The 16306-nt window shown below is 34.5% G+C and overlaps 1 protein-coding gene across 17 annotated transcripts in view; it reads left to right on the plus strand.

Annotated features, from left to right (window-relative positions):
- The window catches only part of ANKRD28 (ankyrin repeat domain 28), a 197917-nt gene that overhangs the window by 58121 nt on the left and 123490 nt on the right, over positions 1-16306 (plus strand). For 9 of the 17 annotated variants that reach the window (XM_063722569.1, XM_063722572.1, XM_054552558.2 and 6 more), the window contains one exon: positions 10113-10196. The exons of 2 other annotated variants lie outside the window; for them this stretch is intronic. In XM_063722569.1, the coding sequence (XP_063578639.1) occupies positions 10113-10196 (84 nt within the window). Of the gene's footprint in view, positions 1-7079; positions 9025-10112; positions 10197-16306 lie in introns of those variants that run through there. 6 more of the 17 variants (XM_009239294.4, XM_063722570.1, XM_009239293.4 and 3 more) reach the window with 4 other exon arrangements.

The raw sequence follows: 16306 nt of genomic DNA on the forward strand, positions 1-16306 counted from the left end.
GAGTCCTTTTCCTTAATTTCAAACTGCTTCTCAAGGTAATCAAAATTATGAAGAAAATAACCTAACTTTTAAAGACATTACTTAAATGCAGTACTACATACTTGCTAACAGAGTAGTTTTTCTCCCTTTCTTCCTTAGTTTTGGCATATTAGGTGTATTCTAGAAAACTAACCTGTGTTAGTTTGGCCTGTTGAATTTTTTACTTATATTCTTTTGGAAGGAAGTAATTCTCTTAAGGCTGAAATCTAAAAATAGTCATCTAAATATTGATTTAAACCTTAAGTTCATATGTGTAACTCTTGAATCTACACTTACTTGGAAAAGTCAGTGAAACTCTGTTTTCGTAAGTACCTGCTACGTAAGTACATGCTACGTAAGTACTTATGTGTTGGAGGGAGGAAAGAGAGCAAAGTCAGCATTCTTCTAGTCCCCCATTATAGTGTTAAAATGTTGCTAGTCTGCCTGTCTATAAAAACCTTCCTTCCTTTGAGGCACATACCATTTGGCTAGGTGATCCTTCTATTTCTTGTTGCTATCATCTGTCAAATCTCATTCCCCAGTTCTACATCTGGATCATGTTTATCTGTCATCTAGGTGATTTCATTTCTTTGTAGATGACATTTTGAACATACTTAACTATTTAGCAGCCTCCACACCAGCAGTCATCTGTACTTGGCTGTAACCACCTCCACTTGGCTCTAACCACCATAATGACCACATCCTACAACTTGTCTCATTTGCTGTAATTACCTTTGCTTCTATATGTTTGTTCTTATCTGTCCTAGACACCATGAGCCATTGCTTTTAACTGCTCAACACTCACTCATACTCATTTTTAACAATTATATATTGTAAATGATAGTTTTTAATCTTCAACCATTTTCTGAAAAATGTGATAGTTTTTACATGGAATGTTGTAACTAGCAGACCATTGATTTCTTTGAGAAAGCACCCTTCCTATAAATTAAAGGAGGAGCAAAATAATGAGGTTTATGGAGAGTTTTATTAAAATATCCATTTTTTTAGAGAATGGACAGTTAGAAGTTTATCTGTATATGTCAGTTACAATTAATAACTTCATATGCTACACTCTTTCCTATGATGGACTTGGTAACAGGTATAGTCTATATCTCGGCCTTCAGTATATACTGTCTTTTACTATCTTTTGTGTCTTTATCTTGTACTGGGTAGATTTTTACATGTATGACATAATACCCTATTTAAGTTGCATAAGGAGTTTGAAGGTGATATATGATACCTTATAATTCCTTGGCATGGTATGTATAGTAGAGATATGAATGTCTAATAGTTGTTTAATCAGTGCTGTGGTATTTTTGGTGAGTGTTTTAAAAAGTAAGGTATTCTTGCCAAAAGATTTTTAGATAATTTCAGTGTACTGGATTGAGTAGAATTGAGCCAGATCTCACCATTCTTTATGAATTTTTTTATATTCACCTAGATGTAGGCAACTTTGGGAGTTAACATTTCATTTAGAAGTCATGAGGGTAGATGCTAAGATAATGGGCTCTGTGTTAAGTTTAAAACAGAGTTTGAGAACATGAAATGCACCTTAGATATTGATGTAACAAGTAACATTCTTCATTGTATAAATTTGGAAACTAAAAGTCCCAAATTTCTTAAACTCCAATAAGCACTTGTTGCTTAAGTCAAAAACCTGGGAGGTTTGTGATTATCATCTTCTCCATCACTCTTGTAGCCAGTCTATTAACATGTCCTATAAATCCTATTTCTAAAAAATATATATATATATTTTTTCTTTAGATGGAGTCTCGCTGTGTCGCCAGGCTGGAGTGCAGTGGTGTGATCTCAGCTTATTACAGCCTCCACCTCCCAGGTTCAAGCGATTCTCCTGCCTCAGCCTCCTGAGTAGCTGGGATTACAGGCACGCGCCACCACCCCCAGCTAATTTTTGTATTTTTAATAGAGACGGGGTTTCACCATGTTGGTGAGGCTGGTCTCAAACTCCTGACCTCATGATCCGCCCACGTTGGCCTCCCAAAGTGCTGGGATTACAGGTGTGAGCCACTGTGCCCGGCCTCTAAAATATATTTCTGTCTCTCTGTCTATATGGTCATGTCCTAATTCAGATCACCCACTCTGTTGGATTACTGCAGTGGTCTCCTAACTAGTACTTTGGCTTCCATTCTTCTACCCCTTTAATCCGTTCTTCGTATCAAAGCCACATAATGTTTTTAAAGCAAAAGCAAATCATGACTTCCTTAATTAAAAATTTTTAATGAGTTCTCAATGAAAAATACAAACTTTATAACTTGGTTTACAAGGCCTCTCTATCACATGACCATACTCACTTCTCCAACTGTATATGATATTGTCCCTCATGATTGCTTGCCCAGCCACATGGGCCACCCATTAGTTCCTTGTCTTTCAGACATTTTTTTTATTCGAGAATTTATCACAGTTGCAGTCATATAGTATTTATTTGTGTGTATGGTTCATTAGAACAAGGACTGACTATTCATCATTTTGTTTTCTCAGCTTGGCAGAGAGACTGGCACATAGTAGATGAATATATACTAGGTGAATGGATGGGGCAGATAAGTGATTGGCTGACTAGATGTTACTGAGCCTCTGTTTCTCATTTAGAGATCTGATAACAGTACCCACCAAAATGGTGGCTGAAGATCATTGAGAATATTTGTGGTAACTGTTTCCATCTCTTTCTCCTCTGATTGTCCTTAGCTTATCCAGGAAAATATCAATTATTTTCCAGCAGATTTCTGATTATTGTTTCTAGTACAATATGTTACAGCTCAAGTTTCTAACTCATTTTATTTATTGAAGATTTAAGTAGCCACATTGTACTGGAGTATGAATGTTGGAAGAACAGGGCTGGAAGGATATATGTCCACTCATAGATAATTAAAGGAAGAGTAAGATTATCATTTAGAGTTAGGCTCAGCTCCAAGTACCAGAGATGCAAAATTACAGTTTCTTAAACAAGGCAGGACTTTTTATTTCTCTCTAATATGAAAGTCAGAAAGTAGACAGTCCAAGGCTTGTATGGCAGTTCTGTTTGGCAAAGTCCTCAAAGACCCAGCTCCCTTCTAGCGTAGTTTCACTACCCTAGACTATAGTGCTTGTTTGGTTTAAGATAGTGGCCAATCATCTTTGTTCCAGGAAGCAAGCTGAATATGCTAGTTCGTCTTTAAGAAAGTTTTCTGGAAGGCACACAACACCTACTTAAAATTTTGGTCAAACTTTTTCATGTGGCTCCTAGCTACAAGAGAGCTGAGAAATGTAGTCTTTATTGTGTGAGGCTCTGTATTTACCTAAAGCTGGAATGGAAGCCTGGAGGAATGGACACAAAATACAGATCTCTGCAGAAAACACATGTAATATTAGAATGTGCTAACAATCTGCAGTATACAGTACTATTAATATTGGAAGGGTTAACAATTTATTATTACGAATGTAATGTACCAGTGGGATCAAACCACTTGAGATCGTCAAACGATATTGGTTAATGGCCATTTTGGCATTATGACCGCATAAAAAATAAGTGTCCTGGATCATAAATATATTACCTGCAGAGAGTTAAGTCTGATCTATTATGAAGATTTTGAGTTGTGTTTTAAATATTTAGTGACTTTCTTGCAGTGGCTCTAATAATCACATAGATAATTGCATGGATTCTGGCCTGCGTAGCCTAGAAAGCAGCTATTCCTTGATTTCTCTCCCCTCACCCTCTACCTCATTTTCTTTTAACTCTATTCATAAGACTTTTTTTTCCCTAAAGTATATGGATAGATGAGGCGTAGCTCAAGAAGATTGGTGAGGAGTCTTGATCTGTCAGAAATGTTTTCTGAAACATTGTTTGAACCCACTTCCTTACCATCTTTCACCACAAGCTTTTTATTTTCAAATACTCAGAGACCAGCTTGTTACTTGGCACACAGTAGTCACTTAATATACCCTGAGTATTCTATTCTGTGATAATATGGAGTTCACAGATGTGTAAGAAAAAGGTGAGGTTTAGGTTGGATCTTGTTGCAGAAAGGAAAAATCGTTTGTATCAAAAAAAGAAATTCAGCTGTAACAATTAGGAACCCAAAAATTACCTTCCAGTGACTTAATGTTTTTATAATCAGTAAAAAGGTTTAAGCCATCTTTACCATTATGTGATTCTATTAATAGTAGGAGTAAGCTCTTGATAGGATACATTTTAGTATAAAGAATAGAAGGATTATAAAGCTGTCAGAGTTGAACTTGTTAGCTTATTAAAAACTTAATCTAATATGCTCTAAAAAATAAGTACCAAAGAAAAAAACCACATCCCCTTGATATTTCTCTAAGTGGAAAAAAATGTTAAACTTACAGTTTGCACAATCTTTATCAGCAATTTTTTATCAGAAGTACTTCCTCTGTTTCTAACTTCTTAAATATTCACTTGTCTCCTTTTCCTTTAAGATGTGAGTTCCTTGAGGGTAGGAGCCTGTCTTATTCCATAGAAGAAGACACAAAACAGTGCTGCTAATTTAAATAATTTAAAAACTGACACATTTCTCTTAGTATTTTTTATCTGCTTTTGATTTTATAATATACCATGGGCTAGTACTTCCTATCCTTTTTCCCAAAGGAATTTTACAGTCCCTAAACTGTAAAATCTGGTGAAGGTAGAAGAACGGAAGAACCTGTAGTCTTTCTTGCCTAAGTTTACTGCTCCCTCTCCCCCAATTAACACTTAGTATGTGCTTGTCTAGTTACTAGAGTCTAAAATGAGCTTTTAGCAGACTCTCAAGAGACCACGGAAAAGTTTGGGGACCTGGCAACTGAGTGGGATCTCCAGACATTAATCTGAATTACCTCACTTGTACTGGGTCAAGGGGAGGAGGAGTTTAATAGCCTTTGATCCACTCACTGGCTTCACAAGGGATATCATTCAGCTATCCCAAATATCCATAACAATAAGGTTATCTTGTTTAGATTTCACAACACTATGAAGTAAATTCTGTTAATGTCATTTAATAGGTGTTAAAATGAGCACAGAGAGGTTACTAAATAAGTGAGTAGCCCAGGATCCCAGAATTAGGTTAGTGGGAAGCCTGGATTAGAACTTCAGGCAATTTGACCACAAAATAGGTTGCATTCTCAAGCACTGTACTGTTACTCTATTTCTCTTAGAGAAAAATCTCTGCAGGTTATTTTTTTCTTATATAAGTGTCAAGAAATTTAGGCTTAGGGAATTTAAGTGGTTTGTCCAAGGACACAGCTAGGAAATGATGGAATCAGAATTGAACTTCAGGTGGGCTGACTCCTGAGCCCTTAGTTTTAACCATCACCCCATACCTTTGTTTTATATCCTGTCAACTTCTGAAATTTTAATTGTTCACTTATTAGAGATATGAAACTCACTTTGTTGAACCTTAATGCCACCTATATTTTCTGGTTAAAATATATGTATACCAACACACCCCCACTATTCTTGTTTATAAATCTCCACCCTTCCAGAGTCTTGTGACGATAGAATTCATTTCAATGAAATTATTTATAGGTGGAAGAAAGTGGAAGGAAACAATATGTATGTAAGACAGTCCCTACCTTCAAGGAGTTTGTTTTCTGGTTGGGAAAGACCTAAGTGTGGAGGTTGACTTAGAACAAAAAACAGGGATGTACCTGCTTAAGTCTAAGTAAGTAAACTTAGGTACTAGATACTTTGGAACATTGTATCTAGATTGTTAAGATTGTTAAGATAAAAAGAGATTTTGCTTTGGGGGCTTGGGAACCCTGAAGATGAAATATAGGATATTGTTACTATAGTTGTTTCACTTTCAGATATTTTTGACTCAGCTGTGTGGAGATGGGTAACATATTTGATGTATGTTCAATATTTACATACCTTTAATTTGGCATAAAAGTACTATATATTTTAAAATATAACTAATGAATTGTTAGCATGTTTTAATTGGTACAAATATGTTAGAGTTATTGCTTCTTCCATAGATTGATACATTTTATAGCTTTCAATGGTTCTTGTTTTAAATTCTGACATTCTTATATTTGTATCATGCTGGGATTTTTTGTTTGTTTTTTTCTTTTTATGGTTTTAAGACTTGCTTTGAAGTACCCATTTAAAAATAACTCATTTTAGAATATAGCAATAAATAGTATATTCCTTTGTTACCTAAACTTTTCACAACCTTTATAGGTTACCTGTTTGTTAAGATCACTTTTATAAGCTAGTATTATAGGTTGCAAAGATCTGGGGATGAGTGGGGAGAAGAGAGTGTGTCTGTACGTGTGTGTACTCAGTGATAGCAGAATAGATTAGAAAGAGTATGTGTTTGAAATAACACACAACTTTATTAATTTATGTAACTTTGGGTAAAATACATCATTTCTGAGTCTGTTTTTCCCTCTATAATGGGAATAAGCAAGGTTATTGTATTAAATGAGAATGTACAGCACATAGCATATCACAGATGTTCAAAAGTAACTATTATGTTTATTAATAAAAATACTAGTTAATATGAAGAACACAGATTGAAGGGAGACCATGGTATTTTCTTTGTAAGTTTTCTCTTGAGAAATATCCCCCATGTTGGGTAAACAGAGAAAGAAGAAAAAAAAAACGATGAAATGATTGGTTTTGACATTTATTCGTGGCTTTGGGAAATTTATAGGGAGGGAGATTATTTGCATTACCCCGTGCACTTTTGACATAGGTAATTCAGGACGAAGGACATTTTTTTTTTCATGTACCTCTTTAACAGATTTTTAATGCTTTATTCCCTATCCAAGTGGGAAGGTAGGATTATTTTATTTCTTCAGTGAAAAATCAAATGACTTATATAATTTTAGAGTTAGGATTTCTACATTATGAAATTTTTGCTTTTCCCTTTAAAATATGAATCAATGATTGATTAAATTCACCGATTTAGGAATTGTTAGACAATCTTAAATTTCATTTGTTTAAGCTCTGCTTTCTAGAAAATAAAATACACCTGTCAGATTAAAACTGATCTTGGTAAAAATATGAATAAAACAATTTCATGGTTTTTATAATCTCATAAAATATTTCTCCATCTTTAAACCTTTTTTATGAGTCCATTGCAGGCATATTCTTACTGCAACTGTCATTATAGGGTTAAACATTTGCTTTATTGTAACACACGAAAGCAGTTAAGCCGTTTGGAATTGTTTACTTGCTAAAACCGCTGTTAGTCAGCAGAGGCAGTACAGCAGATTTCCTTGTGGCTTTTAGTGGAAAATGTTAAAAGCGCACTCATTTTTCAGTTATAGAATTTTTTAGTTTGATCTGGATTAGTCACAGAACTGGCATGAACCTTCTAATTGTGAAGGCTGTCCAAATGCACTATTTTTTTCTCCTGCTAGAGGAAGTTACATCCCGAGCAGTAGCTCAGATCTCTGGTAAGTGTAACATGTGAGCATTACTAGGCATTTCATCCTGCGGGTCTGCAGTCTTTGCTCTTCAGACTGTTGCTCCGTTGGAATGCTTCTGTGGGACCGATACTGAGGTTCTATAGATATTTTTTAAGGACCTACTCATTTGGGGATGTCAGTGGTGTTTTGCAAGATCATCTGAGGAACAGGAAAGCATTTGAAATCTGAAAAGGATAACTGTGGCAGTTTTCACAGTGGAAGGAAACTATATTGGCAAAGAGGCAGATGATTGAATAAAGTAGTTGGCTCAAAGAAGATGCACAGTCTGCTATTTTTTTCTCTGAATGAAGACTGTTTAATGGAAGCTGTATTCATGTGGAGAGCAATGGAAACACTGGAATGATAAACTACTATGTTTTTTTTTTTCTCCCTCTTTTTTTTTTTTTTTTAAAGAAAACAAAAAGCCTGAAGCAGTAATTTGAGCTCAAATGCCTTCTAATTCCTTCACAGCCTGCTTGTTCTACTAGGATTCTCCACTAACACCATTTCTGCCTGGTGCCTGTGCCCTTTTGCTGGAGCAGCCAGACAACTGCCTGATGGAGAAAGAATGAACACTCTGCCTTGCTTATGCTATCGATGGGAATAAAGCTAACTGTGTTTCTTCTATTATATGGGAAATCTGGATTAATCAAGCTGTATTCTAGTACCAAGAGTCGTATTGTCTCTTGTGGTCTGACTCATCACATGTAAATGTACTGCAGCTTTGCTATTAATGCAGAGTGGTTTTGGGTTTTTTTTTTGTTTTGTTTTGTTTTTTTTTTTTTTTTTTTTTTTTTTGCCCCTTTCCCAAACACTGAAAGAATTGTTAACCTCTGAGCTTCATTTTCAGGATTTGTGCTGAGCTCTAGATCTTTTTTTCTGTGAATAGTATCTGCATTAAACCAGTGATGAAGAAATGAAGACAAATTAGAAGTGGAAACAGAATAGTGAGATTTTATTTTTTATTTTCAATTATAAGCAAAACAGCTACTGGTAACTATATGACCTTGCAGGCAAGAGTGGGTATCGCTGTGATCATCTCTGTCACAGCAGTTGTTTCTCATTTCATTCTATATTGTGTGGTGTTGTGTCACCAAAAACAATGATTGTTTTGTGCAAGTAAATTTCAGAGATAGAGCAATAAGACTATTTTGGTAGAGGAAAAATATTTTTAAATGAGCTTGGACTCATTTTAGTTATTGACATGTTGGTGTGAAATTTCTTCTTAAGTATTGCAGTAATCCAACAGAAATAATAGAATTTCGTTATATTTAGGAAGTTACAAATTATGTAGTCATAATTTTAAACTTGTTTTTCCAGTAGTACTTACTAACTTTAAAAAAAAAAAAAAAAACCCAGCTGTGCTGTTCAGAGAATGTTTGTAAGTGTTGTACAGAAGAGGAGGAAAAACTACTTGTGCTCTTCCAACTGTGACTTTTATCACATAGCTTGGAATTTAGTGTTTTAAAAGTTCGAATGAGTCGAGTGTGTATTGTTGTTTTGGAGGAGGTAGAAGATGAATCTCCTGCATTCATTTCTAAATTGCCACAGGAAAATAAATCCCTACATTCTCCACCTTCTGGAAATGTATTGGTAAGATATGTAAGTTTATATGTTTACTATATTCTACTGAACTAGTAGTATAAATCTTGTTTTTTAAGAATAGATGTAAATTTCCAATAGTTTCTTTACAAACCCAAATTAAAGCAATACGTGTGTAAATATGATGCAATATTTTTGTATAAAATGCACATTTTTCATTTTTACTTTTTCGAATGCTGAGATAACATTTCAGTCTTTACTATGTCTTAATCTCTTTAAAAGACTGTTTAAAAATAATTTGAGAATTAGTAGTTATGGCAACCACGTTTCTGTTTTCATTTTGTGGTTTCAGAAACTGATGTAACAAGAATCAGGAACTCTGCATATTTTAGGAAAGGTTGACTACCCCCAGCAACACCAAGGCATGGCCTTTTCTGTAATGAATTTTATGTATTTACATGTAAGACTATATGAGATTCAGTCTTCATCTTTAACCTTGGTTTTAGTGCTACTGTCAGCTGGCTCCTTGACTAGTATAGTATACCTTATCAAGAGGCTGTATCGTTGATTAAGAAATTATTACATTTAGTTATGCATGTGTTTGTCTTTTCAAGTTATTTAAGTATCCAGTATTTTTTGATCTTTGATTAGTGGCTATTTTCATCAACTGCCAGGTTTGCTTTCTTGGGATTTGTATCTTTATACATGTAATGCTAATCCATGTAAGATAATTTGATGCCCCAAACAGACCTTTTCAAAAAAGCCTTCCTTCATGGGGTGGAAATTGCTTAACAAGTTCTGTCCCACAAGTAGATGTTGAGATCACACATTTGTATTTGGAAGAGTCTTTCTTTTTGTCATATACAGAAACAAAAGGCTTCTACTTACAAGAAATAAAATCTGATTGTGTTTATTATACTACCTAAATTGGGTCAAACTGAATTGATTTTTTTTTTAATTAGGCCTTTTTTTTTCCAAGTAGGAATCCTGTACTTTGACATGATTTGGTTTTATGAAACTTCTGGCTAATGTCAAAAGTGATTATTGCTACAGGGAAGAAAACTTGTAGATTCCGAAACTATATATAAATATCCTTGGTCACCCCACATGGATGATTCTAATGTTTTTATTACTCTCTTATATTTTAGCCATCACTGGTGCAAGCTATATTTAACGGAGATCCCGATGAAGTTCGAGCACTAATATTTAAGAAAGAAGATGTTAACTTTCAGGTAAAACAGTTAATTCACTGATGCCAGCCTTTAAAACTGCTTTTTAAAATTCTTTCCTAGAATTGTGATTTTTGTTTACAAGACATAATATAACTCTGTAACAGTTGTTTTAAATGAGGGCAGGAAGGTATTGAGGCAAAAGGGAAAACACTGGACGTATACTCAGGGCAGTAGCAGCCAGTAGGGGTCTTTTGTTCTCCCAGCTTTTTACTTTGAAATTTTTCAAACACAGGAAAGTTAAAAAAACATGCTGACTACCCATATACCTTTCACTTACTTTTGGCATTGATAACGTTTTGCCACATTTGCTTTCTGTATTTATTAATATACAACTTTTACATGTATATGTAGTAAGTTGCAGAAATCATGATACTTCACCATTAAATACTTAACTGTGCATTTCAAATGAGAATTATTTTAAGTGTATATCTAAATATAAAATCAGATTTGCTTTTTGTAAATAATCATGGTGAGTGTTTTACAATGATGCTTGATTAATTTTTGTCAGATTAGGTTTTCAGTAAAGTCATTGTTCGAAAAGTTTTCAGACTTAAAGATACAGTAGTATATTCAGTGCTGACATGATGAACAGTTTTAGAAAGGTGGATATATGGATAATTTTCTCTCTCTGTATGTTTTTTCAGTGGCTAGTATTTAGTTTACTAAATTGTGGCTGAAAGTACATTATGTACTCTAACAAAATTACATCCCCTAATATATATATTTTTACCAGAAACAAATGTACCCCTGAGTTATGGAGGGGGTGAAAAGTCATATGATTCACAAAGTCACTGTGGCAACACCAAAACAGATGACCTAGAAATGATTGTGGTTTTAAGGAAGCACCCATTGCAAGCTCATTTTTAACTCTCGTCTTTCCTCCTTTTTTTTTTAATATAATACTGCTGTGACCACTTAATGTTAGGTAGATACAAAAAGGTTTTACCTTATTTTTAAAATAATGAATTATCTGAATAGATTTGAATCATTGGCTAAAACTGTTGTTAATTTTAACATTGGGTAATGAACAGAATGCTATCATTATATATTTTTTAAAACTTTTTCTAAATGAATTGCCTTCAAGTTTATATTTAGTTGGAAACATGCACCTAATTCAGGATTTATTTATGTATGTATGTATGTATTTATTTAGAGACAGAGTCTGGCTCTGTTGCCCAGGCTGGAGTGCAGTGGCATGATCTCAGCTCACTGCAACCTCTGCCTCCCGGGTTCAAGTGATTCTCCTGTCTCAACCTCCCGAGTAGCTGGGATTACAGACACCTGCCACCATGCCTGACAAATTTTTGTGTTTTTAGTAGAGACAGGGTTTCGTTCACCATGTTGGCCAGGCTGGTCTCAAACTCCTGATCTCAGGTGATCCGCCCGCCTTGGCCTCCCAAAGTGCTGGGATTACAGGCGTGAGGCACTGTGCCGGGCCATGATTTGTTTGTTTTAAATGAAGTGTCTGGTTACTTTACCCAGGGTATACTGAAGAGTATGCATTTCTTAGAAAATAGCTCAGGGGGTATAGACGCATGAAAAGGTGGAAAACATGTTTTCCGTTTAACTCCTAAGGTTTTCTTGTTATTTTGGTTTTATTTTAATAGTACTGGCAGATACTACCTTGATTAGAAAGTTTGAACTATAATTCCATTTACCAGGGCTAATTTCTCCATCATTACAAAGTTTATTATAGCTGACATTACTTTTATGTTATATTTAATCAATTTATCCTAAATTAAAAAAATATTCAGAGTCATTGAGAGCATCAGCTCACTCATCAGTAGGCCTTTCTTGAGAGTGACTCTTTGACAGTTGTCTTCAGTGATACAAAGGTTTTTGACAACAACTTTTATGATTGCTTTTAGGCCTTTTCTCTTGTGACCCTTTCTTAGTAGTTGAGAGTATTGCCTTAAAGTCAAGATTTGTTAACTTTTTGGCCATTATTTGAATTTAAGATGGTAAATATCATCTGATTTTGTTTGATAAGGAAGCACATGGGGTTTTAAAAGGCAATGGGTGTTAAATGCACTGACTTTTAATAGGTAATAAAATATTTTTAAGCTTTATGTCAGTGTGACAGTGGTGTTTTTCCAAAGTAAATTTATTTAAATAAGTATTTGGAGAATAACATTGGACTTTTTGAAACTCAGGTTTCTCTTAAGTTTTTTGAAGTTGTTTTTATACATTTTTAGAATTGATATAAGTTCAGATTTATTTCTCTACCATTAAATAGTCATTGTATAATTTTAGATTAGTTTCTTTAGTCACACCCTGAAGTTTTGAATATTGTAGACCACTAAACAGCACCTTTCTTAGTAAAACACCTAATAGATTTTTCTTTTTATTTTAGTGGGTTTTAAAAAAATTTGTGGGTACATAGTAGGTATCTATATTTATGGGGTACATGGGATGTTTTGGTACAGGCATGTAATGTGAAATAATCATATCATGAAGAATGAGGTATTCATCCCCTCAAGCATTTATCCTTTGAGTTACAAACATTCCAATTACATTATTTAAGTTATTTTAAAATATACAATTAAGTTATTATTGACTATAGTCACCCTATTGTGCTATCAAATAGTAGGTCTTATTCTATTTTTTTGTACCCATTAACCATCCCCACCTCCCACTCAACCCCCCACTACCCTTCCCAGCCTCTGGTAACCATCCTTCTGTCATGTCCATGAGTTCAGTTGATTTGATGTTCAGATCCCACAAGTAAGTGAGAACATGTGATGTTTGTTCTTCTCTGCCTGCCTTATTTCGGTTAACATAATGATCTCCAATTCTATCCTTGTTGTTGCAAATGACTGGGTCTCTTTTTTTGTGGCTGACGAGTACTCCATTGTGTGTATGTACCACATTTTCATTATCCATTCATCTGTTGATGGACACTTAGGTTGCCTCCAGATGTTAGCTATTGTAAACAGTGCTGCAACAAACATAGGAGTGCAGATATCTCTTCGATACACTGATTTCCTTTATTTTGGATATATACCCAGCGGTGGGATTGCTCGATCATATGGTAACTCTATTTTTAGTTTTTTGGGGGACCTCCAAACTGTTCTCCATAGTGGTTGTACATTCCCACCAATGGTGTACAAGGGTTCCCTTTTCTTTACATCCTCACCAGCATTTGTTACTGCCTGACTTTTGGATAAAAGGCATTTTAACTGGGACAAGAAGATATCTCATTGAGTTTTGCATATCTGATGATTAGTGATGTTGAGGACCTTTTCACCATTTGTGTGTCTTCTTTTGAGGAATGTCTATTCAGATCTTTTGCCCATTTTTTATCAGATTATTAGGTTTTTTCCTGTAGAGTTGTTTGAGCTCCTTATATCCTGGTTATTAGTCCCCTGTAAGAGGGGTAGTTTGCAAATGTTTTCTCTCGTTCTGTGGGTTGTCTCTTCACTTTGTTGATTACTTCCTTTGCTGTGCAGAAGCTTTTTAACTTGATGTGATCCCATTTGTCCATTTTTGCTTTGGTTGCCTGTGCTTGTGGGCTATTGCTCAAGAAATATTTGCCCAGACTAATGTCCCGGAGATTTTCCCCAGTGTTTTCTTGTATTAGATTCAGTTTGAAGTGTTTAATGCATTTTGATTTGAATTTTGTATATGGCAAGAGATAGGGGTCTAGTTTCATGATTTTGCATGTGGTTATCCAGTTTCCCAGCACCATTTATTAAAGAGACTGTCTTTTCCCAGTGTATGTTCTTGGCACCTTTGTCAAAAATGAGTTTGTTGTAGGTATTTGGATTTGGTTTTGGGTTCTCTATTCTGTTCTATTGGTACATGTGTCTGTTTTTATGACAGTACCATGCTGTTTTGGTTACGATAGGTCTGTAGCATAATTTGAAGTTAGATAATGGGATTCCACCAGTTTTGTTCTTTTTGCTTAGGGTAGCTTTGGCTATTCTGGGTCTTTTCTGGTTCCATATAAATTTTAGTATTTTTTCTATTCCTGTGAGAATTCCATTGGTATATTGATTGGGATTGCATTGAATCTGTAGATTGCCAGGACATTTTAACAGTATTGATTCATCCAATCCTTGAACATGGAATATTTTTCCATTTTTTGGTGTCCTCTTCAATTTTCTTCATTCGTGTTTTATTGTTTCCATTATAGAGATCTTTTACTTCTTTGGTTAATTCCTAAGTATTTAATTTTATGTATGGCTATTGTAAACAAGATTACTTTTTAGTTTCTTTTTCACATTGTTCACCGTTGGCATATAGAAATGCTAGTGATGTTTGTACATTGATTTTGTATTCTGGAACTTTACTGAATTTATCAGTTCTAGTTTTCTTGTGGAATGTTTAGATTTTTCCAAATATAAGATTATATCACCAACAAACAGGTATAATTTGACTTCTTCCTTCCCAATTTGTATGCCCTTTATATCTTTCTCTTGTCTGATTGAGCTAGATAGGACTTCCAGTACTATGTTAAATAACAGTGGTGACAGTGGGCATCCTTGTTGTGTTGCAGGTCTTACAGGAAAGATTTTCAGTTTTTCCCCATTCAGTATGATACTAGCTGTGGGTCTGTCATATGTGGCTTTTATTATGTTGAGGTATGTTCCTTCCATATCCAGTTTTTTGAGGGTTTTTATCATGAAGGGATATTGAATTTTCTAATCAAATGTTTTTTCAGCATCAATTGAAATGATCATATGGTTATTCTTTATTTTTTTGATATATCATGTTAATTGATTTTGTGTTTTGAACCATCCTTGCATCCCACAGATAAATCCCACTTGATCTTGATGAATGATCTTTCTAATATATTGTTGAATTCAGTTGTGCTAGTATTTTGTTGAGGATTTCTGCATTAATATTCATTAGCGATACTGGCCTGTAGTTTTCTTTTTTTGATGTGTCTTTGTCTGGTTTTGGTATCAGGGTAATACTGGCCTTGAATGAATTTGAAAGTATTCCCTCCTCTATTTTTTAGAATATTTTGAGTAGAATTGGTATTAGTTCTTCTTTAAATGTTTAGTAGAATTCAGCAGTGAAGCCATTGTGTCCTGGCCTTTTCATTACTAGAAGACTTTTTATTACAGCTTTCATCTCATTACTTGTTACTGGTCTGTTCTGGTTTTGGATTTCCTCTTGTTTCAATCTTGCTTGGTTGTATATGTCTAGAAATTTGTCCATTTCTTCTACATTTTCCAGTTTATAAGCATATATAGTTGCTTACAATAACCACTAACAAGCCTTTGGATTTCTGCATAAGTCATAATGTCTGTGTAAGTCGTAATTTCTGTGTAAGTCGTAATGTCTCCTTTTTCATTTCTGATTTTATTTGGATCTTCTTCTCTTTTTTTCTTAGTCTGGCTAAAGGTTTGTCAATTTTATTTTTTTAAGTCAACTTTTTGTTTCCCTAATAGATTTTTAACAAACTTTAATTTAAAAAAATTATACATTCATATTATTTGGTATGACATGAAGTCTTCTATGGTAGAAGTCATGTAACATAGTTTCACTAGCAAATACTAGAGTTTTATATTTGGCAGATTTTGGCCACAGATATAATAATTGACTACCTGAATAAATAGAGATTTTTTGCTTGTGTAATAATTTAATCTAGAGCATGGTAATTTGGGGTTGTTTAAAACAGCAATGTCAGAGCTCTGGGTGAGCTTCTCTGTGAAACTCTTGGCTTTCTCATAATAAAGAGATGACTGCTGCATCACGTACTTATGGGAAACAACCAAAGACATTGGAAAAGAGACTCTCCTGTACATTTTCTTTTATTTTCCTTTTTTTTTTAAAAAAAAAAAGGAGAAAACATCTCTTCGAGAGTACCCACAGAATTCCTTCCTAAGGTTCCATTGGTTACAAGACTACTCTAAACTAATTCACCAGCAAAGCAGAATGGGATTCGCTTTTTGCTAGATCAGTCTTGGTTCATCACCTGGTTCATCCCCTGGAGCAGGAATAGGGCTTCAGTGAACTTCATTGAATATATTGCCATATTCAGGAGTAAATCAGGATTTTCATAGGAAGGAAGAAAGGGAAAATAGTTGTTTGGATAGGAACCTAACTGGAAGGTTATTAGTTGCCTAAAAACTGTTGAAATAGCAAAATTTTGGAAAAAT

The sequence above is a fragment of the Pongo abelii genome, chromosome 2, assembly GCF_028885655.2.
Source record: "Pongo abelii isolate AG06213 chromosome 2, NHGRI_mPonAbe1-v2.0_pri, whole genome shotgun sequence".
Lineage (NCBI taxonomy): Eukaryota > Metazoa > Chordata > Mammalia > Primates > Hominidae > Pongo > Pongo abelii.